This window comes from Molothrus aeneus, chromosome 5 (assembly GCF_037042795.1).
Source record: "Molothrus aeneus isolate 106 chromosome 5, BPBGC_Maene_1.0, whole genome shotgun sequence".
NCBI lineage: Eukaryota > Metazoa > Chordata > Aves > Passeriformes > Icteridae > Molothrus > Molothrus aeneus.
In genome coordinates this window covers 19,732,028-19,759,638 of record NC_089650.1, presented here as the reverse complement: position 1 = coordinate 19,759,638, position 27,611 = coordinate 19,732,028, and the positions used below count along the sequence as shown (strand labels likewise).

The following is a 27,611-nucleotide window of genomic DNA, read 5'->3' as shown; positions in this document are numbered from 1 at the left end:
CAGTGGTATCCTACGGTGCATTAAGAAGAGCATTGTCAGTAGGTTGAGGGAGGTGATCTTGTCCCTTTACCCAGCCCTAGTGAGGCCACCTCTGGAGTGCTGTGTCCAGTTCTGGGCTCCTCACTAGTACAAGGGAGCCATGGAGCTCCTGGAGTGGGTCCAGCAGAGAGCTATGGAGATGATGGAGGGACAGGGGAATCTCTCTTAGGAGGAAAGGCTGAAGGAGCTGGGCCTGTTCAGCCTTGAGAAGAGACAACTGAGAAGGGACCTCATCAGTGTCAGTGGCTGAAGGGAGAGTGATAAGAGGCTGGAGCCACGCTCTTCTCAGTGTGCCAAGCAATAGGATAAGAGTCAATGGGCAGAAACTGATGCACAGGAAGTTCCACCTGAATATGAGGAAGAGCTTCTTTACTGTGCTGTGACCACACACTGGAGCAGATTACCCAGAGAGGCTGTGGAGTCTCCCTCACTGGAGATAGTCCAGAACTGTCTGGTTGCAGTCCTGTGCCATGTGCTCTGGGATGACCCTGCTAGAGCAGGGAGGTTGGACCAAATGACCCACTGTGGTCTGTTCCAGCCTGACCCATCCTGCCATTCTGTGGCTGGCAGCAGGGCCCCAAGAGCAATGGCAGCAATGACCTTTGCCACTGTCGCTCTGCATCAATGTGAATGTGGTCCTTCAGCTGAGGGGTGAGCTGAGGATGCTTTCCCATGGGATGCAGTAGAAGAGGTCACTGCCACTGGGATTAAAACTGGGTCTGGAGATGGGGTTGAGCATAGGTGATGTGGGATGAACCTCTTCCCCCAGTTTGCAGAGGGGAAACTGGGGCTATTGGCACAAGGTTTTGTTACCTTTCTCTCGGCACAGCTCGGTGCAGGAGAGCCTGCGAGGGACCTTCCAGCAGGAGGTGGGCAAGCTGGAGCAGGAGGTGGCAGTGCTGAGGAGGGAGCTGGCAAGCCTCAAGTCAGACCAGGAGGTGATGGGGAAGCACGTGAAGGGGATACTGGAGCAGCTGAAGACAGTGCGGTCAGATGTGAGTCCCCGGTCCCCAGCCTGTTTGGCAGAAAGGCAAGCAGGGGTCCCTGCTCCAGGCTGAGCTCTGTCTGCACCGTTCCAGGTGGAAGCACAGTTCCCAGTGTGGATCAGTAGGTTCCTGTCACAGTCCCAGCAGGATGGTGCTGCTGCCTTCATCCTCCAGCGGGAAGACTTGCAAGCAGAGCTTCGGGCTCTGGAGCAAAAGATCCTTGCAAAAGTCCTGGAGGACCGGAGACTGTCAGCACAGGATGCTCAGGCTGGCATTGGAGTGGCCCTGCGGCAAGGAGGGGCTGCAGGAGTGACAGAGGAGGTGAGTACTGGCCTGAGCCCCAGGGACATGAGGTGACCACGGGGTTGGGGACTGTGCCCCCTTCGTGTGTGCAGGGGGCTGGCATGTGTGCCTGGCAGATGGCAGAGGCATTGGGACAGCAAGAGCACCCTTGAAACTCCTTCTCTGCCACTCCCTTCTCAGTTTGTGCTTGCTTTGTGCTCTGGAAGGGGTCACAGGTGCTGATACCTGCAGCCCTGCAAGGCTCTTACTTGTTGCTGTTCTATTGAGGATGGGTGAATAAAGGGACACGACTCCTGTGTCTTCTCAAAAGGCAAAAGCCAAGTTTATTAGAAACCACACATTCTTTTTATAGAGAGTCCTTCACTAAGGACTGATTGGTCCTTAGTTAATAACCCTCACACCCTTGGGTAATTAGGAACAGCACCCTTCTTGTAAACATCTTACAATTAACAAGTTCAAAACACCAACTGCAGGATTGTTTTAATTCTTTCTCTGAACTTTCTCAAAACTTCCCAGAGGAATGTCTGGGAAAGTTTATCTGACTTTCTTCTCTGACCAGTTCTCAGCATTCACACTTACTGTCTTAAAATCCAAGCTTCTGCTCGTGCATCCTTCACCCAGAACGTGGGAGAGGTGCCATCAAGGCTTCCAGGGGTGGAGCATCTTGCTTATCCCCATTTTTCAGCAGTGCTGCGGAGTTGTTTGCTGCAAAGCATTTCAGCAGAATGACACCAAGGGGAAAAAATGAGCCTGCTTGCTTTGGAAAGAGTTGCTGGAAATTCCCTGTGGAGGTAGTGGAGGGGAGGGATCAAGCTGGGATTAGCAGTCCCCATAGTATGTGTGAGCTTTATGCACTCCATAAAGTTTAGACCCAAAGTGGTGCTGCAGGGTCCTAGCTCCTTAGGCTGGCTTTGGCTCCAGATGGATGCTCCAGCCATCTCCTCCTTTTCTGGACAGGGAGAGCTCCCATCAATCCTGTGGGACAGGGCAGGAGGGACGAGCAGATGATTCTGGGTGGTCTGTCAGGTTGTGTCTGGTGCTACATATCCTCCCTCTGGGCCAGCCCCTCCTGGGGACAGGCGAGTGCAGCGTGCCTGGGTGCTGCCCCTTCACTGCACAGCTCCTCTCCCCTGGGGTATTTTTAGCAGCCTCTAACGAGGCTTCCCAGCCAAATGCACGTCCTCTTATTTTTGCCACGATGATTCATCCTCCGGCTGTTCTGTCCCGTGGCTGTTTTGCGGGAAGGTCCTCGCACCCTCTGTCCCTGCAGGGGCAGGCGGGTGGGGGGCAGGATGCCTGCCCCAGTTTGTCACCCTCCTGTGCCCTCTGCTCCCACTGCAGCAAGTACATCTCATCGTGGGCCAGGCCCTGAAGCGCTACAGCGAGGACCGTGTAGGGATGGTTGACTATGCCCTCGAGTCAGCAGGTAGGTGGTCAGGACGAGCCAGCTGTCCTGGGGAGGTGACCAGAGGGGCTGTCCTGCAGCTCACCTGCTGCCATCTCCTCATGCCAGGGGCCAGTGTCATCAACACTCGCTGCTCAGAGACCTACGAGATGCGGACGGCGCTGCTGAGCTTGTTTGGCATCCCCCTGTGGTACCACTCGCAGTCCCCCCGTGCCATCCTGCAGGTGGGTGCTGACTGGGAGGGCTGGGTTGCTGCTCATGGGGCTTTTGTTGGGCTCTTGCTGTTGCTCCAAGCCAGCAGGCAGGCTGGTGGGAGAAAAATGACTCTGATGGTGGTAACATTGCTGGCGTCTCCCTTCCATGCTCGTAGCCAGACGTCAACCCTGGGAACTGCTGGGCGTTTCGTGGCTCCGAGGGCTTTGCTGTCATCCGCCTCTCTGGCATTATCCGCCCCACGGCCGTGACGCTGGAGCACATCCCGAAAGCCCTCTCACCGCAGGGGACCATCCCCAGTGCCCCCAAGGACTTTGCTGTCTATGTGAGTGCCCTCACCAACACCTGAGGGAGGTGGGGGGAGCACAGGGGGAGGGTGCTGGAAGGGATGGCTAACAAACCCCATACCTGGCTGTGCGCTGCTCTGGGGGGTTGGTCTTATCCTGAAGAAGAGGAAGAAGCAATACTGGTGGGGAGAGGGGCAGCACTGGGTTTCAGAAAGAGTTTGGGGGGGACACAGGGACAAAGGGGCTTGAGTAGGTGTAACTTTTGGTCTTGCCCCCCTTCATCCTTCCCCACTGGTCCCTGTTCCCATTTGTCTATTTTGACCTGGAAGAGCAGGAGCGGGGGCCAAGCACGCTTGTGTCTCCCTCTCCCTCTTCTGCCCTGGATGTATGCATCACCTCTGGTCTCCCTCTCTGATGACCCCTGGTTCTCCCTTTCTGCCTCCCTGCCCTTCCATAGGGCTTAAAGGAAGAAAGAGAGGAGGAGGGCCTTCTCCTTGGACAATTCACCTACAACCATGATGGCGACCCCATCCAAACATTTTACTTGGAGGTAAATGCTTTGCCCCTGGACCACCTGACCCCTAAGAAGAAAATGGGGCCTCTGGGCTCTCTGAGCCGCAGAGAGCCCTCAAGGTCTCGGGTTTTTCTTTTCCCTCCTCCCCAAGGGTGACTCCATGGGCACATACCAGCTGGTGGAGCTGCGGGTGCTGAGCAACTGGGGCCACCCCGAATACACGTGCATCTACCGCTTCCGCGTGCACGGGGAGCCGGCGCACTGACCCCGGCCCGGCGGGATGAGGATGCTGCCGGGCTGGCAGCAGGAGGGGACGTGGCTGCTTCACTGCTTCGCACCTAGAAACCCTGGCACGTGCCAGCAGCCGCCCCTGGAAGCTGCTCCCCTGGGGGGAGGAGAAGAGCTGGTGTTGAAGGGGTGAGGCTTTCACTCTTCCAAGGACCAGCGTGGTGAGGCAAGAGCATCCCACGTGGGTCCTAGCGCAGCCTGGCTTGTTTTCAGTGCATATGGGACATTTTAACTTTTTAAGCTAACTTTGTATCGGGTTTGCGCTGCCCCTCTTCCCTGTTGTCCCACTCCTTTCTAGCATGGCCAGGGCTCGGGAAAGGGGTGTGTCATTTTGTGATGTGCTTCATGTGGGCTTGGGTGCAGGAGATGGGAGTGTGGGACCACGGTGCCTGACTTGGTGCTGCCACAGTAGGTGGGAGCCACTGGTTATGGCCACCAAGTCCCCTCTACACAGGGTCACTTCTCTTGCCTTGGTGTTGGTTTGGGTAAAGATCTCCAGCCCTCCAATGCTGGGCCGGCAGAGAGGAAATAAGACAGTATTAATGAAGTATTAACATAAAACTAATGGTTTGGGGCAGCGGGAGGAGAGGAGTGTGGCACACATTGGTGGCAGAGCCCACCTTGGTGCTGCCATCCATCCACTCAAGCCCTCCTGCTGACAGTAGCTGAGTTGGGTCTTACTGAAGCTGTTGGCCTCCCTGGCTGGCTGCCTCCCCAGTGTTAAGCTTGGTGATGCTATTGAAAATTCCTGTTGCCTGCTTTTCCTTTGGGGTTTGTTCTGATATTTTTTTTTAAAGAGGGGAGGGGGGCTATTTTCCAGTTGGGGTGTTGGGGTTGTTTTTTTTGTGAGGGGGGGTGTTTGTAGTAACAAAGGGAAAAAAATACTTTTTCCATGCAATTTGTACTTAACCAGAGAATGTTACATGGTGCCACTTGGATGAGTGGCTTAGATGTGGAGAGGGCTAGAGCTTTGTTTAGTAGAATAGCATACATAGTAGGATAAGCTAGAATAAGATGAGCAGAGCTGTTTAAAATATGGGCCTCACGTTGTTGGTGGCTTGGTAGCTAGACTTGGAAGCTGGGGTCCTGTGTGCACTGCTGCTGGTGGGGTGCTGGAGGCATTCCTGCCCTCCCTGCTCTGGATGTGCTCTGAGACTGCAACATGTGGCCGTGGCCTCTTGCCCGTGGCTGCATCTGTGTATACTTGACTGTTGGCAGCAAGGGGAGCTGCTGCCCCAGGGCTCTGCAGGGCTCCTGGGGGGGCTTGCAGGTGCCAGCATGCAGAGCCACCTCCCCCTGCAGGGCTCCCTCAGCTCTCGGGTCCTCGATGGCAGATGGCTGTGCAGGCTGACCTCCTTTCTCCTGGAAGGGCTCCCTTTTCCTCCTACCTCTCCTTACTGGCATTGCACTGTTCTCTGAGCCCTGGCTGTGGGAGGACTGGGCTGGAGCAGGAGGGGAGTTCTCTCTGCAGTGGGCATGTAAATCTTGCCTGTACTGTTGGGATGGTGGAGGCACAGCAGGGGCTTGCAGGAAGGATGCACAGGGACCTTCCCCAGGCTGAGGGATGCTAGGGCCATCTGGCCCCTCCACGTCCTGGCCTGCATCACACAGCTTGGCTTATGTTCTTGGGTGGTGTTAACAGCCTCCAGGTTTGTGTTGTGTTTCATTGAAAGAAAACCTTAAGGGCTCATGGTCACTGTTTCAGCCCTGTCCAGTGCTGGTACCATCCTTCCCCTGACACTGTGAGAGCACCATGTATTGATTCCCACTCTGGTGGTCTCTGCTTGAAGCACTGTAGGCATAGAGGAGGATGAGGGGCTGAAGAAGTGTCTCCTTTCAGCATCCCCTGATGGGCATCAGGCAGAGCTGCTGAGCCTTGACTCCCCCCCCCTCCCAGCCTGGGAGGGTGAGGGTGGTGGCAGCACATCCCTTCTGCAGGGGTCTCCTTGCTCCAAGCAGGGGGAGCAAGCTCAGAGGGCACAGTCCTGTCTCCAGCAGGTTAAAATTACCCTGTGGAGCCTCTTGCAGAGCTGGGAGGCCCTGCTGCAGGGAGAAAGCTGACCTGGAGCCAGAGACAGGGACTATAAATTCTCTCCTATATTGAGCTTAGTCTTAATTCTTGGCAGGCACAGCCAAAGTTATTTTAAACTTGTCTACAGCTGCCCGTTTGCCTTGGAGTCCTGTCCATGAGTGCACTGAGCACATGGAGCTGTGCTTTTATGAATGCCTAGACCTGTTCTGGGCTTGGCAGACCAGCTCCTGTATTTATTTGAATCATAAAGAGAAAGCAGAGATGAAGCTCTCCCTTTTCTCACCTTTCTCTGGCTCCTGGAGCAAAAGCTATAACCATGAGCCTGGGAAAACCCCTTTTCCTATGTTCCTTCTGGATCCCTGGTCTCTGGCTTGGACTGCAAGAACAGACAAGGTCATTGCCCAAGAAAAAAATGATTTTGTGGTAAATCAAGGCATGCTGATGAGAGGCAGGAAAGGTGACCTCTTCCCCTGAAAATGGAGTCGTAGTGGGATCTCTGCTCCTTCCAGTGGGTGTTAATTGCTGTGTCTGGGTTAGGGAGCATTTGGCTTTACAGTGCAAGCTTGCCCTGTCCTTTGGACATGAAAATCTTTGCTGTTCGAAGTAAAACTCTCTGGAGCTACCAGTGGGAGCTCCTCCTGGGGCTTCATGCTCTTTTCTAGCTGGTTTTAGAGGCCTCACCATGCCATATGTGTGAGGATCCCCAGGAACATATGCTGAGGCTCCATGTGGGTTTTCAGCCCCCAAATTCAGCATCAGTGCTGGGCTGCAGCCCAAGCCCCTGTGCCAAGTGCCAGAAGCCACCGGCTCTTGAGATTGTAGCTTGCAGCTTTTCTGCAGCACTGCCCAGAGCTGCCAAAGAAGAGGGCACAGAAAACTGCTGCTTCAGCATGTGCTTCTCTGCCCAGGGGTGTTTAATCCTAGAGCTGATGCTGAAGATGAGCCTGGTGAGGCAGGAGAAATGTAGAACAGCTGTGGGAGCAGAGTTCTCTTATTTACTCCATTTCCCTCCTCTATTCTCCCTCCTTCTCAGTTTGCCCTACACACATGTTATGAATTAGTCCTGCAGAAACAGATGGTTACAGACAGGAGTTTGTGTTTGATGCTGTAGCCTGTTGCAAATGCTGCACTGTTTTGTTCCTTTTATTTTTTAATCAACAGATTGTAATTTATGCCTATGCAAGAAAAAAAAAAAAAAAAGACCAAGACATAAATTATATCAAAACTGCCCATAGTGGTTTGGATGTTTTGTAACTGAATCTGCTGTTGGGAATGATGCACAGCTAGTAGACAAAGCTGTTCTTGGAGCTCTTCTTCTACACAGTTTTATGGCAAATCCTTATTTTCCAGCCTGATGTACTAACTCTAGGGCCATTAACAAAGTCATCACCTTGTCATTGAGCAGGCTTGAGGATGCAAAAACTGCTTGAAACAATGCTGAGAACAAGACTTTCTCCTAAAAACTCCAATTCCTTGGGACTAAAAACTTCTACGAGACTTCAGTCTGTGATATCATGGCTGTCCTTATTCTGCAGTCACCTCCCAAAGCCTTCCCATCCTCTGCCTTACCATGAGCAGAGCCCAGCTGGCCCCAAGGAGCAGTAAGGGAGGCTGGGTTAGCAGGGAAAAAGCCTGACACAAAGCCCAATTCAGGGAATCTGCTTCTCTTTTCCTTCACATGGGCTGTTAACTACTCATCAGCTACAAAGCAAGCAGAAAGGAAATACTTCATTTTCCTTAGCATGAGGAAGTTAACTTGGTGCATAAAAAAGGCTGAAAAATGGGAAACTGAACTGGCTTGAGGAGGGTCACAACCTTGTCTGCCTAACCTGGGCTTGGAGGAAGGTTTATGTTGAGGAATACCCATGCAGCTTCCCCCAGAAGGCCATGCTAGGGCCAGGCTTGCTCTCTGCTGGCCCTGGACCAGCCCTCTCCAGGAGGAGAAGGCCTGTGTGGGCCTCGGCTCTGGCTACCACAGCCCAACACTTACCTATGCAAGGGCTGTGCAGAGCAGAAAAAGCCTTTGTGACCCTCTGAGATCAACTGAGGAGAAAGAAAAAGGCTCCTTGCAAACCCTGGAGAGTCCCACTGTATTTGCAGAAACAGGTGCGGTGCATGTCCCAGGAAGCACAGTAGGCAGGCACTGAAAGTGCTGTGCTAATGCTGCATCCTTTAGCAGAGTTTCTCTGGTGGGGCTGGCCCCAAGTGATTTGCTAGATCTGCTCTTCACACCCACTCACAGCTCACACCACACCCGTGTTCTCATTTTACCACTCTGCCACTGAGGTGCACTTCATTTTGGCCAGAGTAAAACCTGTCAGGGCTGTGCAGAAGCTCAGCAGCAGCTCTCCTGTGCTGTGCCATGCCCTGCCCTGCTGTCACTATGAGCACAGCCTCCTCTTGTAGCCAGCAAAAGAATCTGGAGCCAGGCAAACCTGCTTCCTCTGGATTTCAGCCTGGTTTTCCAGAGGGACAAAAATCAAGAAGACACACTTTTACTTGGAACAAACTTTTTTAAAATTTATTTTATAGATCACACCAGCCTGAGTGATCTGTAAATGCTGGTCACAAAAGAGAGATCACACCACCTCCTTTGCACAAATTGAAGTGAACCTTCTTTCAGTCTCGGCAGTCTCCTTCATTTGGAGCACAAGGAATGGAGAAAGAGAAAACCTCCTGGAGCTCCCTGCTCCCTTCAGAAGCAGAGGGCAGTGAAATCAGGTGCAGTTTGATGCTGCTACAGGGCCAGAAGACAAACAAGCCAGGCCCTGGTGCCCTGCTTAGCCACACCTCACACCCCCTCACAATGCGGGTGCTATTAGTGTTGTAGCCGCCTATAGTTCCTCCCTCGCCAGGAGAGTGCTGGTATTTAGGCACATAGCTTGGAAAAGGACTGTCTGACCTCCCCTTCCACCGATTGCAGTCTCTAAGGCAAAGGATCCTGCTCTCCAAACCACCTTTCTTGCCTCTCCCGTGCCGCTTAATGCTCTTGGAGTGCTGGTGTTGGCAGCGGGAGATGCGCTCTGCCACTCAGCCCGCCTGGAAGCCCACCCCAAGCCACAAGGTGAGCTGGAATGAACTCCACACAGGTGACACAGAGTGAGGAACAGGAACAACCTGCTAAGGAGGGACAGAAACTTTGCAGTCTCTCTCTGATTAAAATAAAAGTCCTTCATTGGAGGAGGAATCCCTCAGAGAAACCGAGCCTGACCGCGCCTGCTGGGGGGAACCATGATTTGCTGAGGATGCCACCTCCTCCTCAAAATGCTACCCCGCTCCCAGAGCTCACCACAAGCTGGCAGAGGATAATTCCTGTCCTCACCAGAGCCAAGGGAGGAGGTAGGGTTAGAAGAAAAGAGATCAAAATAAGCAGGGAATCAATCACTTGAAAAACTCATTAAATGGTTTAAAAAACCATTCTAACAGTAATTTGTAAACTGTGCTTGCAGGGCCTTCTTGGAGAAGCCAGAATTTCTCATTAAGAAAAATAATATCTTTAAAAAAATTCAGTGAAAATCAGAAAAATTACCATGTACTTCCAACCTTGAAAGCACTTCTATAAATTTGGTACCAATTTGTCACTGCCCTCTTTGGCCAAGAGGGGAGAAGACAAATCCTACTTCTGCCATGGCAAAGTTTAGCCAGTGAGTTCCAAAAAGGTTTTGGAAATCTTGGAGTAAACAAAATCAAGGGTAGGTCACGTTAGCCTGGTGTCTCTGTTCCAAAGGTATCTTACCACCTGTGAGCTCCGTCCGCCGAGGTGAGAAGGCTTTCTCTGGCTCAAGGACGGACTGAGTGTTGTTAATACTGTCAGTGGAGCTGCTGCAGCCTTGGGAGGCAGGGAAGATTTGCTCCTATGTGCACTGAACAAACACTAGGAAAAGCAGCACAATGGGAAGGGGAACTGGGTGGATAAATGTCTGCCCATTTAACTCTGTCGCTAGTTAAAATTTTAAGTGCTTTCAACATTATTTGAGAATATTGAGCATAGGATCCCTGAACTTAACATCAACAACTGCTTTCCAATTTGTTTCCCTCTTAGATCTCCAACTAAGGAACTTTCTCACCATCTCCTTCAAACTTCAGTCATTACAACATTAAATTAAATCCACTTAGAAATAGTTTAAGAGGGAGGGAATCCAAAACATATTTGGCACAAGGCCACAGTGGTGATGAAATGATGCTCCATGGAGCCATCCTAAACAACCTGTTTTAACCTTTGCAAGTCTGAAATTTCTGGCATCTGATAACCCCTGGATCTGAGACAGCAAATAGGGGAGAGCAGCAAGTCCTGTGGACAGAAAGGGGTGAGGGAGGAGGGAGGCAACTAACTGGCTCTTTGCAGCTCTATCCAGACTCCCCTCTCATCTTCATGCACACAAAATATAATAAAAACTAATAAGAATAAAAACTAAGCCCATGATGTACAAAAATGTGTCGACAGGGGGAGGAGGAAGGTGTCAGTTACTCAGTTCTCTGTCTTATCACCTTCATTAGCTTATAAATTATGCTCCTCTCCATCGCTTCCTGCAGGGAGGAGGGACGATTCTTCTGCAGCCAATCAGCTGGGATGGGTTTTGGTTTACGCTGCTCTGGATCTTTTGGATAAGAAATGAAGGGATGGGGAGGAATTCTTCAGAGAGAGGAGGAATAAGAAATTCAGCAGCCACTGGCAGGAGTCACACAGGCTCCCTGAGATTTCACTTTATGGCGCTGACCCCCACGTCGACGGCCTCCGCCTCCAACTTTTGACTGGAAAAACAAGACTGACTTTAGTGCAAAGCAACCCCTCAGATGGGATATCAACACAGCAGGAATTCAGATGGATCACACACACATTCAGACAGCAGCAGGGCAGTTGTGACTGAACAGCTTTCTACCACTGCAAGAAGGAGATAAGGCAGGAGGGACACAGACACACCATGAGATAAGGAGGAGAGACAGATGCACCAGGAAGTTTTGCCCCTCAAGCTGGGAAGACTTTGATTTCCCAAATTTCTAAATGCTTCACTCCCATGAGAGCCAGCAACTGCCATGGGGCTCAGGATACAGGAAATCAAGGCCTCAGGCTCCCTTGACTTTGTACAGAATTGAAGGAGAGCCCCCCACCCCCTACCATGGCTCTCTACCTGACTTTTCCCAACCTCAGGAAACCCACTGTTTCTCTCTGAGCAGCCAAATACCTTATTGCCCTCACGGCTGTGGGGCTCTTCATCCAGGGCAGGCTGAGGGGACGCAGCAAGGAGAGAGAGGAAGACATAAGCAAGAACAAAAGCAACTCAGAGTCTCAGGGGGAGGGATGAAACAAAGAGCAAGCTGGGACCACTACTTAAAACCACAGTGACACCACAGAAAGACAAGGATAAGGTGAGGACTGGTGTGAAGCCCCAGGCATATGCAGAGGGAGAGAACCCCTGCTAGGGGCCCCCTTTGATGAGCAGTCTGGCTCAAGAGGGTGAGATTTGACCATGGCAACTAATCTAGCTAGAATTAAGAAGGGGAACACCCTGTCACTTGACAGAGTGGGTTCCTGAACCCTTCACTTCCTGAGGAAGTACCCTCCAAGGAAAGGACCTGTCTTCTATCAGTAATAAAGCTGATCAGTAGGCCTGCAGTGAGAATTGAGTTTCCATTCCTTTCAGGCCAGGTAAAAGACTAGGTATCCTCCAGGGACAAGCTGAACTGAAGTTCTAACCAACAAAACAACCTGGATAAATTTCTCTAAAGAGAAATTTAAAGCCTTTCCTTCTTCTTGGATGTCCCCATCCTTATTTTTCAACAGGGCAGATGACCTGTATCTAATACTTAGGTTGTAATTTCTCTAGTGTAGGGATATTCTACCTCTCATTCAGACATCGAAGACTTGTTCTGTGACTGGTTGTTATGTGTTTCATTAGTTCAGCTACTGGGTATATAGAGACACCTCTTCACTGTGCACATGCAAAGCAGTGAAAGCAGTGAAACACACTGCCAAGGGACGTTGTACAGTCTTCCTCCTTGGGAGGTTTTTAAGACATGACTGGATAAAACCCTGAGCAACCTGGTCTGACCTCACAGCTAATCCTATTTAGAGCAGGAGGTTAGACTAGACACTTTCTGAGGTCCAACCTGAATTGTCCCAGTACCCTGAGCTGCTGTCTGCTGGAAGGTCAGCCATGGAATCATCCAGACATCAGAGAATTATGATTCCTGCTGTGAGACTATTTATATTTCTATTTGTTCCCGTGGCAAGGTGAGTTCGAGGTATGAGGGGATAATAGTTCTGCTTTAGAGCACCCTTCCTCCAACAGATGAAACCATGACATAAACAGCTAAGACAGAGATGGTATTTTCCTCACTTACCAATGGTTGCAGGGCAGTAGGTGTTAGTGGTGCTGCAGCTGTTGAGGGGGCCTCATCCACAGCTGCTGGGCCTCCAGCTGCCATCCCAGCAGCGGGAACACCATCCTCTCGTTTCGTAACAGCTCCCTTCTTTGTTGACTGCATCTTGATCTGCTGTGGCTTGGAGTTCATTGGTGAGTTATTGGTGGTCTGGAGTAGCTGCATATTGCAAATCGCCAAACTCAGCATTAAAATAGCCAGGATGATCTGGCAAGGTTCAATGCTGCTTTTTAACAAAAAGCCTCTGGAGAATTTGTAAAAATAACCACAAAGAGAAGGATGCAGCAGCAGCAGCTATTCAAAGAAACCTAGACCACTGATCTTCCACCCTTGGAAAGGGCCACTTGGCTGAGGTGACACTCTAACCTCCACAACATAACTCAAATGGAGCAGCTACAAGATGTCAGAAAGAGACTGAGCCTTAAGAATCAGCAGCATATGGCCCAGCCTCTCCCTTTACCTTCCCTCATTCACACCAGCTAAAGACCCACCACACGACAAAGCACATCAGTCATCCTCGACCCATGTCAGGCCTGATGCTTGTGGTTGAAGAACAACCTCTTCCCTCAATCTTCCAGAGCTATCTGGATTCTCCTGCTGGCTTCTGAGTGCAAGAAGTCACTAATGGGCAGAAGCAGGTGGGACGTGGGAGCCCTTACCTTAGTGATGGTACCCACGGCTTTGGTGCGGCCTTCCCGGAAGACGAGCCGCTGGTCTATGTGTAAATACTCTGGGGTTTTGATGAAGCGGAAGTGCACGGTGGCCTTGTCCCCTGTGCGCAGGCAGTCCTTGTCCATGCTGAGAATCGTGGCTGTCTGACGGATGCTGCCACAATGCACTGTGAATGTAAAGCACGCAGGCTTTCAGCAGCCAGGCCCATTAGTGGAACGTGCTTCAGAGACACATCTGAGGCAGCTCCTCACCCTACAGCAAAGACTGTATGGGTCATGCAGCTGCCTTTGTTCCATCCCCAAAAAGAACATGCACATCAGCTAGAACAGCTGCTTTCAAATCCTGCCTTTCCTGAAGCACCCTCAACAGAATCCTACACACCAAGGAGCTGGGCTGGAGGACAGGACCCAAAATGAGCATCAGCACTTCCATCAGCACTTTCCATCAGCATTTGAAAGTGAAGAATCTTTGCACCATGGAGATACAGCACAGGTAGGCTCCAGATACATTTGAGAGCACACATCTCCTTTTTACCTTATAGCCACCCCACTCTCCTCTGTAAGCTCCCTTCCCTCTCACTTCTACAATGCTGGGAAAGGCAAAACCAGGAACTACAGCATATATTCAGGTTGGCAGAGACATCAGGAGCAAAATTGTCTTAGGCTAGATCAGATACAAAATGCTACCACTGGGAAACAAAGACAATCCAAAACTGACACACGTACCCATGGCCTGGTATCGTGGGCTGATGGTGGTGGGGTGATGGAGCACCAGAATCTCTGCTTCAAACTCCCACGACGCTTGTGGATTCAGGCGGGGTGACACCATTACCATGCCTTTCCGGATGGAAGAACGCTTGATCTGAAAAGCAGAGACACAAAAAAGCTTAGCATGATTCTCTGGGGAAGAAATCTGCCGCTCTGGCTGACTGCATCCAGCAGAATCCTAAGGGATTTCACAGATACTACCTCATGCCCAGTAAAAGGCAAAGCAAGAGCTGCAGAACTGTATGTTGTGTATTGGATATCATGTAAAGGTTGCAAAAATCAAATTCAGCTGAAGTTTAAAGGAAGCTTTAGAGTACTGGAAATGCTGGACACTTGACACATTTACCTCATTGATCCTTGAAAAGCAAAACATACATCCTGGTTGCAAATTATCCAAGGAAATCTCTCATAAATCATGATGTTTGTTAATATAACATTGTAAGCCTGATCACATGAAGTATGGTGTAGGTTAAACTATATCCCCTTAAAATCAGTGAAGATTGACAGAAACCTTTTGCAAGAGGAGTCATATCAAATTTTGCTGATTTTTAAATCCCAAATCATGCAGTTGACCCTACAAGCCAAGTGGAGTAGTGTAAATACACTGTGCAGGCGACTAATGCAGTTCCAGAACAAAAGGAGGCTTTTCTTGCAATTCCTCCACTTTCTTAGATATCTCCAACATCATTATCTAGTGGCATTGCTATCCCCTGGCAGCTGCTAAGAGGAAAAACCAGGATGTGGAACCACAGAGGTTCTAATGGGATTCCATTCCACTGCAACATGAGGCAGCTGATGTTTGCAGAAACAGCCTTACTGCAGCTGATCTTCTAGAACAGTCTAAAATTAGGAGGACAGTTCCTGCTCTGGGGGTCTGGAGGGGATCACCTCACCTTCTTCAAGGCAAAGGAGGCAGTCTGGCCTCCCCGCACCTCCTTGACGGGCATCCTCTTGCGGTGGATGGACTTGACAGCAATAGGGAGGAAGTTGCCAAGGGGATCTGGCCCCAGCAGCAGGGTGTCATTTAGCTTGATTAGGCCTCTCAGCGTCGTCCCAGAGACAACTGTTCCTACACCCTATGCCAAAAAAGAAAAAAAAGTAATTGTGGCTACTCTACCAGGCCAGCAGAAGAGCTCTAGAACTCTCCTCTCTAGAGAAGATACCTGCTTCAGCCTAAAAAAGGGAACACAATATTCTTCCAAACACCAGGATCCTTACCGGGACAGAGTAAGTATCATCTATCTGGAATTCTGCTGGCTCTTCTTCCCTGTAACTGGTCCGTGGAGACAAGAGATTAAGAAACATCTTCAGCAAATCTAGATTCTCCCCAGTAACATTTGAAATCTGGAAAATTGGGCACATCCTGTAAAGGAAAATTGATGAAAATGGAGTTAGTTCACTTTCCTACCTGGCTTTCCACATGTAGGGAGACATCCAAAATCTTGGGACTAATTCAATATTCTGTGCTAGGAAGGGAGAGCCTGGCAAGCAGTCAGATGCACAACACCCCATGTTTGAAAACCTGCAACACTGCCTCTGCCTTCCAAAGACATTTGGGAAAAGGTGTAAGGTTCTGAAGAAAGGACTGAAGGAAGCCAAATGCCCTGCTGTCTTCTGCAGACTGCCCAGAAGCAGCCTCTCATTTCTGCCTCAGAGAGGGGAACACAAGCAGGTCAACCTCAAAATCAACACACTCTTATGAACACACTCCACATGGCAAATGCAACCTTCACACATCTAGACAATGGCATTCTCTGAATCTCCTCACCCAGTCTCCACATAGGATTGAAAGAGAATCATTCTCCTCTACTCCAGTTACCTCTCTGAGCTGAAGTTGGAGGCTGTTACAATGACATCATCCTTGCTCTGAACCAGCACGGGAATCTTCCTGCACCCTGGGGACTTCAGCAGTCGCTGTAACAGCTTCAGGGTTTCTTAAAGGGTGAAATGAATATTGTTAGGGCAGCATCTCCCCTCTTTACAAATCACCTTTGTGGGGTCTCTCCCCACAGGGAGACAGGTGCTCTGGCCACAGATAAGACAGGAGAAGATGGCTAAAGGTGAGACTGTGAGTTTGCTGCAGCCCAGGCAGGACTTAGGAGCCATTCCATCCTCTATTTCATGCCAGCTAGCCCGCTGCCAAGCGACGCCACACATGAACAGACAGACAAGTTTGCAGTGCTGTGAAGTAGACATTTTGTAGCTGTCTATTAGTAGCTTTAAGCAGTTACAAGGTATTTCCTCTTTCTAGAAAGGATTTTTCACAGTGTATTAATTGAAAATCACGACTCAGTAACAGAAATATTTGAGAATATGCTAATTGCAAATCAATTTTGACCAAACAAACCTCAATACATTTTCCCTGGGAGTCAACTTGCCATAGGAGGCTGGAGAAGCATGAAAGAGGTAAAGATTATCATCACAGATTAGGACAATGTGGGTGGACCACATTCAGAAATTAGTGTTTTGGGACAAATCTCGTGGCTCCAAATTTTCAGCTTTTGCCTCTTTTTAACTTATTTTCTAAGCCTCATATCCAGCAGCCTGCAGGGGCATTACCTGATGCACTAGTATCAACCTCCTACAAAGTGCCTGACAATAAATAAAGAAAAAACAGAAAAAAAAGTACTAAGGGCTTAAAAGAGCAAACCATTTATGTTCTACAATTGTCATCCAATTAGATGGGTTTTTGTAAACAAATGATTGCCTATGGGAAAGTAATGTTTTGGATATAGAAACACAAACATCTAATCAGGCCATCTGCTCTTCACAGACATACTTGAGTCAAATCTTGAGTCTATTTACTTTAAACAGAGCATGTCATAGGAGTAGCTTCTCCCAATAGCAGCTCTTCTCTCCTCATGCTGAGCCAAAGGTTCTCCTTGCTTCCCAGTTATTATCTTATGGTCAGGCCTTACATTTCTTTTGCCAAACATCTATTATAGAGATAAACAGATTATCTTCTGATCACATGCATCTATTTGCCTGAAACATATTTAGGATTTTTATAATACACTGAACTACAGATAGTACCAGGAGCATTCACTTCTCTGATTCTTAGGACTGATTATCAAAAAAACCCATTGCTCCAATTAACCACAGCATGTTTCTGAAGGCATGAGAAATGCTTAAAGAGAATTTTAAAAGTGAGAATAGGTCACAGCCCACAAAAAGCATCATGCATGGGTTAATGGGATACTGCTGGGGTTAGAGTTACTTTTTTAATTCTGCTGAGAAAAAAATCACTAGCCCAAGCTACTTATTGCCATCCCTGCTTGTGTCTAGTCCTGCCTCCCATCCTGCTACCACAGCCTGCATATGTAGCTGCTTTAAACCATGATTTATTAAGTGTTAGTTGGCTGTTCAGACAAGAGGAAGGAGCTGCTGTAGTTATGCCAGGATACCTGAGAAGTGCCCAGGTGAGCAGGAGGTAACAAGCAGCTGCCCCTTCACCAACAGCAGGGGGAGATCAAGCGCGATCACAGCTTAAGATCATATTCAAACTGTGGGCAGGGAGGAAAGCAGCTTTCAAAAGAACTTCCAGACTTTCCCTCCAGGTTTAAATATCCAGAGAGAAAGCAAAGCCCAAACCCCAACTGTATGCTGCTTTTCTTAGAGCTCAATTAAGCAAAACCTTGTAGCAAACACTTTTGGGCTGCTAAGCTGAGTCCCCAGAGTGGGTAAGTTTGACATGGTGAGTGTAAGTCAACCACCTGCAAAATGAGCAAGGGAAAAGGATAGATTTCTGGAAGGTGTTTAGAATGCAGTCAGAACCAGATTAAGCAGCTCTCTTCCATCAGTAGTTGCTGAACCCAAGCAGAGGACAGCAACACACAAAGGTAAGAAACAGGCCTGGAGAGAGCCTGTAAGACTCACCTTGCAGGATATTGGCAGGGCACATGTCAATCTTGGTCACCACAACAAAGACAGGAACGTTAAGTGCAAGCGCCAGGCCTAAGTGCTCCTTGGTCATTCCAACAATCCCAGCATTACTCCCAACCTACACCAGGGATATAAAATACAGGGAAGTCAACGTTCCTGCTGCAGTAAGCTGGATTACCAAGAAGGCCTTGTGTCAGACATGCAGTAGACTGTGGTTAAGTTATAGATGCGCCACTGGGGCCATATGACCAGACTCAGCTCATCTCAGATGTTGCTGGACACTGGCAGAGGACTGACTCATTTCTCCTCAGTTTTCAAATTCAGAAATCTTTCCATTTTCAAGAATCACAAACCTTGGGCCTGTCTGGGACTGACATTTCTGGGGCACTTGCCTCACAGTACAGGACAGATAGCCACAGAGGCTTCTGCTTTCCTGTGAGATGCTGCCTCCCTCCAAAACCCACAGACACTTTGCAACAGGAAAGAAGTCGAGACTGTTAAAGCTGTGAACAGCCCCACTCCAGCTGCTATGGTCCATCTTTCTTGCTACCTACCATAAGCATGCAGAAGTCAGGCAAGTGGCCGGTCATGCCAAAGACGGTGGTTTTCAGGTATTTTTCGTGACCAGCCAGGTCAATGAAAGTAATGACCTTGGTGGATTTCTCACAGATCTTTGTCCATTCCAAGCTGCCACCGTGGCTGTCAGGTTTGTTCACCACATTGCCCTCGCTGTCGAAGCCCAGAATGTCGTTGCCCACGCTGCTGGTGCGGCCTGACTCGATCTCGTGCTTGTGGCGGAAGAGCTTCTGCCGAGCAAAGCCCCGGCCGTTGTCTAACTCGCCGTGAGTCAAGACACCCAGCAAGGTGCTCTTCCCTGCGTCCACATTGCCAACTACTGCTACCCTGCAGGGGAAAGGAGAAGGAGCCTGATAAAATATGGTACCTGAACAAATGAACAAGTGAGCCAAAAAACCCAAACATCACTGCTCCTGCAAATAACTGGCTTTTGCTCCCCATCCTTCAAACAGGGATTAAAAAACGTTAGAGCCTCACAAGCAGAGCAGAGATTCTTTTACAGTTATTAACTAACAGCAGAGATCCCAGACTCTGGGGACTGAGATGTGGAAGATTGTGGAAACACTGTCACGGGTGTCCATAACATAGTCAACTGAATGTGACATTGCTTGATGCCACACAGAGTCTCTATTCCAACTCTTTGTCTCTGCAATCCAACATAAACAGTGTGGCAATTCAAAAGGAAAACTAAATCCCAACTTGGTATAGAACACCTCTGCCTTTCTCACATTTCTTATGTTGCAACAGCACCAACCGCTAAGAAGAGCACAAAAAAATTAAAATCGTTGTTCCCAGAAAAGGATAAGCTAAAAAAAAAAGTGAAATATTTTAGGAGAAAGCCATGTCCTACAGCAAGCTCCTTCTTTGATCAATGTGGCTATTATGGCTGTTGGCAAATGTTGGAAATCCTCTCCATCTAGGTCTGGGCAGACTCTCAAGTCATGTTACATAAAGATAGTATAGTCCATTAAAATGTGACTTGGATCATCACAGCCTAGCAACAAACTTAATCCTTTGTCAAAAGTATTGTGTTCCAGCAGTGTGCATATATACACATACATACCAGCCACACGTGCACACGTCCTCTGGCAACCCAGCATACTAAAAGATGCCCCCAGCTGTGAGGTTGTCACCCAGAGAGCCAGCCAGCTGTCACCCAGCCCTCTGCTGAACACAGGCAAATTTCCACCAACAGTTTGCTCACGAAAGAGACAGCAACAACAACAAAAAGGCAATTTCATCAGCAAGGAGTGGTCAAGCTCGACTCCCTTTGTTGGGTAGCTCCAACACCCAGACCTGAAGCGGCGTTGCTGGCTCAGCAGCACGCACTGTTCACAGGGTAAAAATGCAGCTGAGTTGCTGACTAACCCTGTCTCCACCCGGCTCCTCACCTGACCTCCAGGAAGTCGTTGTCACCCACACGTTTCCGAACCAGGTAGTCGCGCACCTTGCCCCCGGCCTCCTGGTGCTCCCTCAGGAGGATCACGTCTGCCTCGATCTGCTCTGCCATGCTCTTCAACGTGGCATAGGACGCCTCCATGTCTGCCTCGCTCAGCCCGTACTCAGTCCCATCTGGTGTGGTGTGGGGGAGACAAAGGCAGGCAGTGAGCACCACCTTGCAACAGGCAGAGCATTGTCATCCTGCCTGCGACCTTCATACCCATCGGGATTTATATGTGGACCGGAGGTGTCAGCCATGTACACAGAATAAACACCCTTGGCCCAAAATAAAAAGGGATGGTCTTCACTCTAAGTCCTAAAAGACACTAGAAAACCACCATCTTTAATCTAGAGGAGCTTTCTTCACAATCTTTACAAGCAAATATGTAGGAATTGGCAACAAAAACACATTTCTGTCTAATTCCCTTACTTCACCGACTGAAGGTACTTTGTGTCCTTCAGTCAGATAAAGTATCTCCTCTCACATTGCAAGAAGAGGTAAAGCATTAACAAAAGGAAAGCTCTGAGTCAAGCATCACCACAATTAGCCAGTAAATGTGGCACTGCTTCCTCTGAGCAGCTCACCCAAGCCAAAGAGCTGACAGAGCATGCCAGTGGCAACTATCTAGACAGGGTCAAGGCCATCACTATCTCTTTCCCAATCCAGGTGCTGTGAAGGTGCACAGATTTGACCCCAGAATCTCCTCTGTGGGTAAAAAAAGCCCACAAAACAACAAACAAAGGTGGAGAGCCACACTGCACCCGGATGACCAAAGTTATTGCCATGTGTACATGTTCACATGCATGGCTGACTCATTGGCTGGTAAGCAGGAACTGCAGTTTGCATGAACTTATCAGCATTTTAATTACTGCCCAGCTCTGAAACTAGCTGAGTTACTGGGCAATTTCCAACCTGGCTGAGACTGAGGAAAACTAAAACAAGCCTTGGATTATAGAAGGGGAACGAGAAGTAGGGGACAGGAGATAGCAAAACCCAGGGGAGAAAGGGAAAGGTCACTACTGCTGAACTAATAATCTTCCTATGGCAGTCTTCAATTGCTTCTCAGTCAGCTGAGTTGGGTATCTGGGATGATCAAAATCACACATGCTAAAAGGGAATGAGAAGGAGTGACAGTGGTAGGGATACCGAGATCCTTTCTCTGTTGAAAATATCCCCATCTTCCTCTACTACACTGCAACCCAAAATGAAGTCAGAAGTTTAACCGCATGTTTTAAGAAACAAACGCCTATTTCTAAGTGAATCACTGCAACAACTGCCAGCTAACACTCTCACAAGGTATCCTAGAAAAGAAAGCAGGTACTAGCCTGACTAGCTAGATCTCCACTGCAGATGTGCTTATCCCAAACACCAAGGATATAGTCTACATGTGGGAAGCTTGCTTGGAGGGAAGAGAATAATCCCTGGCTGCATGAACACTGGCCATCTAATTCTGGCTTCTCCTCTATGTTGGCTGCTTCACAAAACTCCAAGAAAACCCAAAAATCACACAGTTCTGGGGTTACACAGCTACCTCTCTCCATTATTTCAGCCAATCCTGGCATGGTTTCATACTCCTCCTCAAACACAGCAAATGTCTGATCATGACAACTTCATATTCAGTAGATATCCAGTGTTCTTGAAACATGTCTTTTGCCTTATGATAACCATAGACATTTATTTGATATTCAGAAATTTCTATTTCAAAGCAAGGGCATGCTTTGCCCTTTACCAGCATCAGATGCAAATACTCGAATTGTCAAAAAGAACAGAAATGTAATCCATGCTAACTGCTAAAATCTGCAAAGACAAATGACTGCAGTCACACGCAAATTAATGTGACAGTAAAGGTCTCATGCTGAGCAAAGGAAAACCTTTCCCTCCATAGCAGACACATACTACCACAGAAAGTCAGCAGCATATATTTTGGCTATGTGAAGTATCTATCATAAATTCCTGTGGGGTAAAAATATGTTATTTCCAACAGAGCAGTGAACAAAATCAGACAGAACAAGACCTTCACAGACATTGTAGACACCTGTACTAAAGCTGTTGTTATAATTTTAGATTCTTTGTCTTTTCCTGGTGTGCTCAGACAAGATGTGCATTATTTCCAAAAAAGAACTTGCATGATTTTATAAAAAAAATATATTTAGCTCCACTACATGAGACAGTTGTCGGCAGGGATAAAACAAAATAATCTGTCCCACATATTCTGCTATATTTTATGAACATTTTCAAGTCATTCTGGAAAAGTAAGCATTAACTTTAGCAGCAGTCTAGTTAGATGAACCATGTTTTTCTTATAATTTTAATAATTTTTTGTTGTTTTGCTGAGGAAGCTATACTCACCTGATCCTTGTCCAATGACATAGATGGTCTCCCCACATCCCTCATCAATCCTCTCTGACATCTGCTGGAGCAAACTGTCATACTGCTCTGAAGTTGGACTCACCATCACCAGCTGGAATAAAAAAAAGAATACCTATTTGCAGATGTCAGGCTAACAATTTCAAAACCAGCTTCAGTTACAATCAATCTATGTGCTTTATTGAAAGATAAGGACTCTTTTCCCAGGACCACTTTGTGGTGGTTTGGTTTTGTTTTTTAAACCAGTTTTGCTGACGGCTACTTCCTTGTGAGACTGCATAAGGTTGTTTGTCTGAGCTCAGAGTTCATTTATGCAGGAAAATACACTTCAAAGCAAGTAAGAATACCAAGCATCTCATTTTGATGTAACCAGTGTTTAAAAGCCACATTTAAGTGAACACTCCAATATGTTTTCATTCAAGGAAAACAGAAAGGGGAGCAGATATTTTCTCCACAGAAATTCCTTAGCTGGGTACCACAATCTCTGCTGCAAAGAGTGCTGCTGCTCCCCTGAAGCATGACTGGACAGCCAGAGAAAGTCAACCAGACCTCACTGCAGATAATACTTGGGCACCAAAATCCAGGGCATCTTTTAAGTCTTTCACATATTTGATGTCCCCTTCTGTTTTCTGAGGGGGCAGAAGGAAAGAAGAGAACACAAATAAGCATTATTTTCAAATTTTAGGTACTTTACACAACGGTGCTGAGGGGCAGACATGCAAAAGCAATTTGTATGAGCACATCTGCAGGTTTCAGCAGTGGAGAGCTGCAGTTTTGTAGGCCAGCAGCTGTGCTACCAACAAACTTTGACTGCAGCTATTGCAATAATCAAACTTCCTTTGCCCTTCCCTGCAGGAACATCAAGGGAATGAAAAAATAAAACAGAAACAAAGCAGGAAATGAGGACAAGAGAATGCTTCAGGAATGATTTTTCCTAGAATGGAACAGCACCATTTCTGGCAGAAACCTGCACTGCTCACACAGTACAGCAGAGGACACTTGCACAGAGCAGCCACAATGGTGGCATGGCAGTGACAGACCAAGGAGACCTCTCCATCAGCCACTCTACCTGCTCTCTGGCTGCCTCCATGGTTACAAATCTGTTGCTGGCTGAGCATCCCAGGGCAGTAGCCTGATAGCTGTAGCAATTGATACAGATTTCTGTGAAAAAGGCACTTTTAGTAAGTTATTAAAGGCTGACACCCACCAAGAGCCCTAAGGGTAGGCATACCTGTGCCAACACTCAGTGACATCCACAGCTGTCCCTACATACACGTCCCAAAAATCACACCCAGAAAGAAGCACTTCCCTTCACTATGCACTGAGACTGAAAGCTGTGCTAAATTAGATGTTTGCCTAAAACATATGGTTTAGAGCAGTTGACAATAACATCCTCAAGTCTGCCTAATGTGCCCCAAAACAGCCTGACTTGCTTAGCAGAGTTAACACAATGTGTTTTCAAGGAGAAACTGCCTTTACCACCGCTATTACACCCTTGATGAAGGCCTTTTTGGAAATCTAGAATGTGAAGGAACCCAACCCCTCACAAATAATGTTGAAGCAGATTTCCAAAACCATAGTGATGATGCTTGGAGACAGAAGCACAGACAGCAGGTGCTGGTTAGAAGGTTTAAGGCTGCCAAAGCAACTTTTTCCACAGATGTTAAGGGTCCCAGACAGCAGGCATGTGTCTGCAAGAGCCAGACAGCTACAAGAGATACAATCACCTTCACGTGCCCCTTTTGGACACATGCCCTACCTAAGCCTTTCAACTACTTGGCGTGGTCTGCAAAGTGTACCAAAGCACTCTGCTCAGCAAGGTCACAGTCTTTCTATTTCATGCTATAAAAGAATGAGTTTTGCTTTTATTAAATTTTCTTTCAGTTCTGTTTTCCTTTTAGTTTCATTTTCTTCTTGAGGGAAACCACTGGATGTAAATGCACTGAGAGAGAAATCAGCAACTGTTGAGAGGCTCAATCTGGGCAGGAAGGGAAGGCTGGGTTTTGATGTGTAGGGCTCATTTTGCCCTGCAAGTACTTTCAGGAATACCTGGATGCACAGCAGACAATCTCACTCTTTAGGCCAGTGCACTAGCACAAGCCAGAGACTCAGAAAGATCTATTAAACAGGCTGTAACACACACAAAGATCAATAAAATAGCTGGGGCCACCAGAGCAGGGCAAACTAACTTCAGTTTCTTCAAGTCTCATCACCAGCTTTGTTCTTCTGAGTCCAAGTGCTTCAGCAGTGTGAGCAGGCAGGGTGCTGTAGCAAGTACCAAGGCACACAGCAGCTCATTGTACCCTTTCCTCAGCCAGGCAGGAGGGCTGGGGGCCTCAAACAGCACAGGCTCACTGATATCAGCCCACAACACTGTTCCCCCACACTGCTGCTTTCACTGCCATGCACAGGCTCTTGAAGGGTGTTCCAGCAGCAGACTGCCTCCAAAGTTTACTCTGCAGCCCATGAAGTCAACAGCTTGTATGACACAGTAGGACACCAAGAGAAGTATCTGGACATAAAACAGGAGCTTTCATGGATCACACCTTCCAATGACACTCAGCATTTCTGACAACTATTTCTGCAGTCACAGCCCCAGCCAGCTGTGTGGTTTCCTGGGTCACTGCAACACATGATGTGCTGTTTTGAAGATCTCTTTAGCTTCCTGGATGGAGAGAGCCTGTCCTTGGTCATCTCCTTGGTTGAAGAGAAGCCCTCCATTTTGGTTCCTCTGCTTTTTTATTGCTTTTCACCTCTGAGCAACCCCTCCATGCCTGCACTATGAATGCATGTTTTGAAGAGGCTTTCACAAAGTCAAAAATGTCCACTTTTGTTCTTTCCACTTTGTCAGGCACTGAGCAGTTATCAGTAGGAGCCATGCAAGTCTAGCAACCTCATGGTTTCCTATAGGGCAAAAAAGTGACAACCAGTTATTGTTTTATTCTTAAGACAGCAGAAGGAAACATCTCACAAGGTCGAAATGCCATCTCTCAAATCCCTTCCCAGTCTCTGGGGAGAGGTGGCTTTGCCTGCCTCCATGAGGCAGACAAACTGTAAGTATTAGGGGCAAACCCTATGTTTGGTACACAGTGCTGCCCTTTACTGGAAAAAGGGAGCCTGTCATTTTGCACAGCTGGAAAGCCATCATCAGCCATCGAGGAGCTGGGGGAAAGGCACCTTCTGTAGTGTCATATTTTGTTTTCTATGCCCTGTAGTCATACATTGTTCAGGTGCCATTATGTTCTGTTGTCAATGTAGATCTAAAGTAAGTATCAGCCTCACTAATAGCCTTGTGTGCTATGGTTTTTGACCTGAAAGTTGATTGCTGTTGCAGTGTGCTGGCACTGAAGGAAAAACAAACATCCATTAAGATCAACATGGTAATGAATTTGTGCTGATGAATAGAACTGTTCCCCTGACCAGCTGACAAGGTGCACTTGATAACAGAATCCCAAAGTGTTCCTCTCTAAAAAGAGTTCACCTTACACACAGGGAAAGGACCAGGGAAAAGTATTAACACAGCCAGAGGTAGGTCAGAAGGACCAGGACAGAACTAGCAACTATCAAACAAACTGATTGCAGTGGGAGTCCCCGTTTTAAGTAGGGACTGGAGTGGAACAATTCAACTGGGAGGACAGAAAAGACTTGGGGGGGCAGTCAGGTTAGCTACTGCATTCTCACCATATGGGATTGCTGTTTTGAGCACACAGTGGTAGATTAACTCAGAAAGATGGAGCAGAGTTCACAGTTTCAGCTCTCATCCAAGGTGGGGATGAATGAAAAGTCCAGGGAAAAGACAGCAGATGCACAGTGCTGTCTGGAAAAGTAAATTCTAATAAAGGTCAAAAAAATGCTTACCTACGACTTCCACAGCACCTCCAGATTTCTAGGAATGGAAGACAGACTGACACCACAAATGGGAGTTTGTGGGAGAAAAGCACTCTTCTCTCTTTGCTGGAGTTTTGGTCAGGTTCCTGGCTGTCAAGAATCAATGATGCAGTCCTTGGCATCCTCCTTGGCTCTCTTCCACAGCAATCACGTCCAAGACAAAGCACAGATCAATATTGGCATCCTGTATAAAAATCTTGTCCAGCTCATTAAGGCACGATCAATAGATACTACAGGTTTGATTTCTGTTCTTTACTATCTTACAAGACATCTTTGTAACATTTGTTTTAATACAGTACCATACTGTAAAATAGCCATTAAAAAGAAAAAGGTTTCCATGTCCACAGACACAATTCCTCTTTCCTTCTCTGTGCATAGAGGGCAAGAAAGTCCAGGACTCTGGAACAACTTAAGCTGGAAGCATGAAGAGGAGGCATGACAGAAAACTAGGAGGAAATAACAGCTATGCTGACTTCTGGATCACATAATTACAAGTGGATCAAATGAAGTTTTCAGGAGACTTTAGAGTGGGAGATAGCACCACAGTACACCAAACCTGTGGCAGCAAAAGGCATACAGTTAAAGAGATCAGCCAACTGGGAAAAAAAATAGAAGACAGTGACAGAAGGCAATTAAGTCTGTGGCAGGCTCTGGCACACACATATTACTACAATGTACCTTCCTGCAGGATGGAAGCGAGAATGGTTCTGACAGAAATAAGACCACCACACAGTTTTGTCACTGGGATTCTAGAAAGGAGCTGCAAAAGGTGAACAAGCCTTTTCTGCGTTGACTTAACCCTGTTTGCAAGATCAAAGCATCCTTGTCGCTGGGCTCTTGCGCTCAAAAGTTACAAGCTCTGACCTCCTTTTAAGATTGTGGAGAAAGTCCCAGGAACTAGTACAACTGGCAGCAGAGATAACTACAGAGACCCAGCGCGGAGAGCAAACGTCAGCGGGACGTTGCAGCAGCTGACAGCTCCAAACCCTGCGCTTCCTGAGGCTGCTACACCGGCTGCGGGCTGGCGTTCCCCCCGAGCAGCCCAGGCGGGGAAGGCGCAGGGCGGAGCAGCCTGCCAGCCCCGTCCAGTCCCGGCCGGGGTACGGGACAACTTTGCTGCGCCTCTCCCGACCGCCTCCACACGGCACCTCTGGCTCTGCCGCCCGCCCAGGTGATGCTGGGGCCGGCGGAGCGCTCAGGGGAGCCTCCCGTCCCGGCGGAGGCAGGCGGGCTCCCGCTCTCCTGCGAGGGGTGCAGGGGAGCGGTCAGGCTCGGGGGCAGCCCCCCCGCTCACGGCCGACCGGCAAGGAGGAGAGCGGCGGGGGCCTGGCGGGGTGATGGCGCTCGCCGCCGCCCGCCCCCCCGCCGGGCCTACCTTACTGGTGAGGTCGATCTCGGGCTCGCCGTTGAGCGCCTCGCCGTCCTCGCCGTCGAAGGCTGCGCGGAGAGGACAGGCGGCCGCCGCCACGCGAGGCCGGCCGCCCGGGGAGCCGGGCTCCGGGGCGAACATACAGGCCGGCACCGGGGACCCCCCGGGAACCGGGGATCTGCTCCGCTCCGCCGCCGCCAT

At 48.6% G+C, this 27,611-nt stretch overlaps 2 protein-coding genes across 5 annotated transcripts in view; one reads left to right on the top strand and one right to left on the bottom strand.

Moving 5' to 3' along the window:
- The window catches only part of SUN2 (Sad1 and UNC84 domain containing 2), a 13,067-nt gene extending 3,829 nt beyond the window's left edge, over nt 1–9,238 (top strand). The window contains exons 12-18 of one of the 2 annotated variants that reach the window (XM_066550500.1): nt 869–1,034; nt 1,119–1,346; nt 2,670–2,754; nt 2,842–2,957; nt 3,104–3,271; nt 3,691–3,783; nt 3,899–9,238. In XM_066550500.1, the coding sequence (XP_066406597.1) occupies nt 869–1,034; nt 1,119–1,346; nt 2,670–2,754; nt 2,842–2,957; nt 3,104–3,271; nt 3,691–3,783; nt 3,899–4,012 (970 nt within the window). In that variant the 3' untranslated portion in view covers nt 4,013–9,238. Of the gene's footprint in view, nt 1–868; nt 1,035–1,118; nt 1,347–2,669; nt 2,755–2,841; nt 2,958–3,103; nt 3,272–3,690; nt 3,784–3,898 lie in introns of those variants that run through there. The other variant, XR_010783725.1, reaches the window with a different exon arrangement.
- On the bottom strand, nt 8,561–27,611 carry GTPBP1 (GTP binding protein 1). 3 transcript variants are annotated; one of them, XM_066550501.1, is made up of 13 exons: nt 27,417–27,611; nt 22,136–22,247; nt 19,737–19,917; nt 18,324–18,672; nt 17,764–17,887; nt 15,707–15,821; nt 15,106–15,250; nt 14,781–14,963; nt 13,846–13,981; nt 13,108–13,286; nt 12,410–12,607; nt 11,251–11,292; nt 8,561–10,819 (listed from the first exon to the last, which is right to left on the bottom strand). In XM_066550501.1, exons 1-13 carry the CDS (start codon nt 27,609–27,611, stop codon nt 10,727–10,729), a joined length of 2,052 nt encoding a protein of 683 aa, XP_066406598.1. In that variant the 3' UTR covers nt 8,561–10,726. The 3 variants fall into 3 exon arrangements, with proteins under 3 accessions (XP_066406598.1, XP_066406599.1, XP_066406601.1); XM_066550502.1 differs by lacking the exon at nt 11,251–11,292; XM_066550504.1 differs by lacking the exon at nt 27,417–27,611 and having other exon boundaries at nt 22,136–22,988.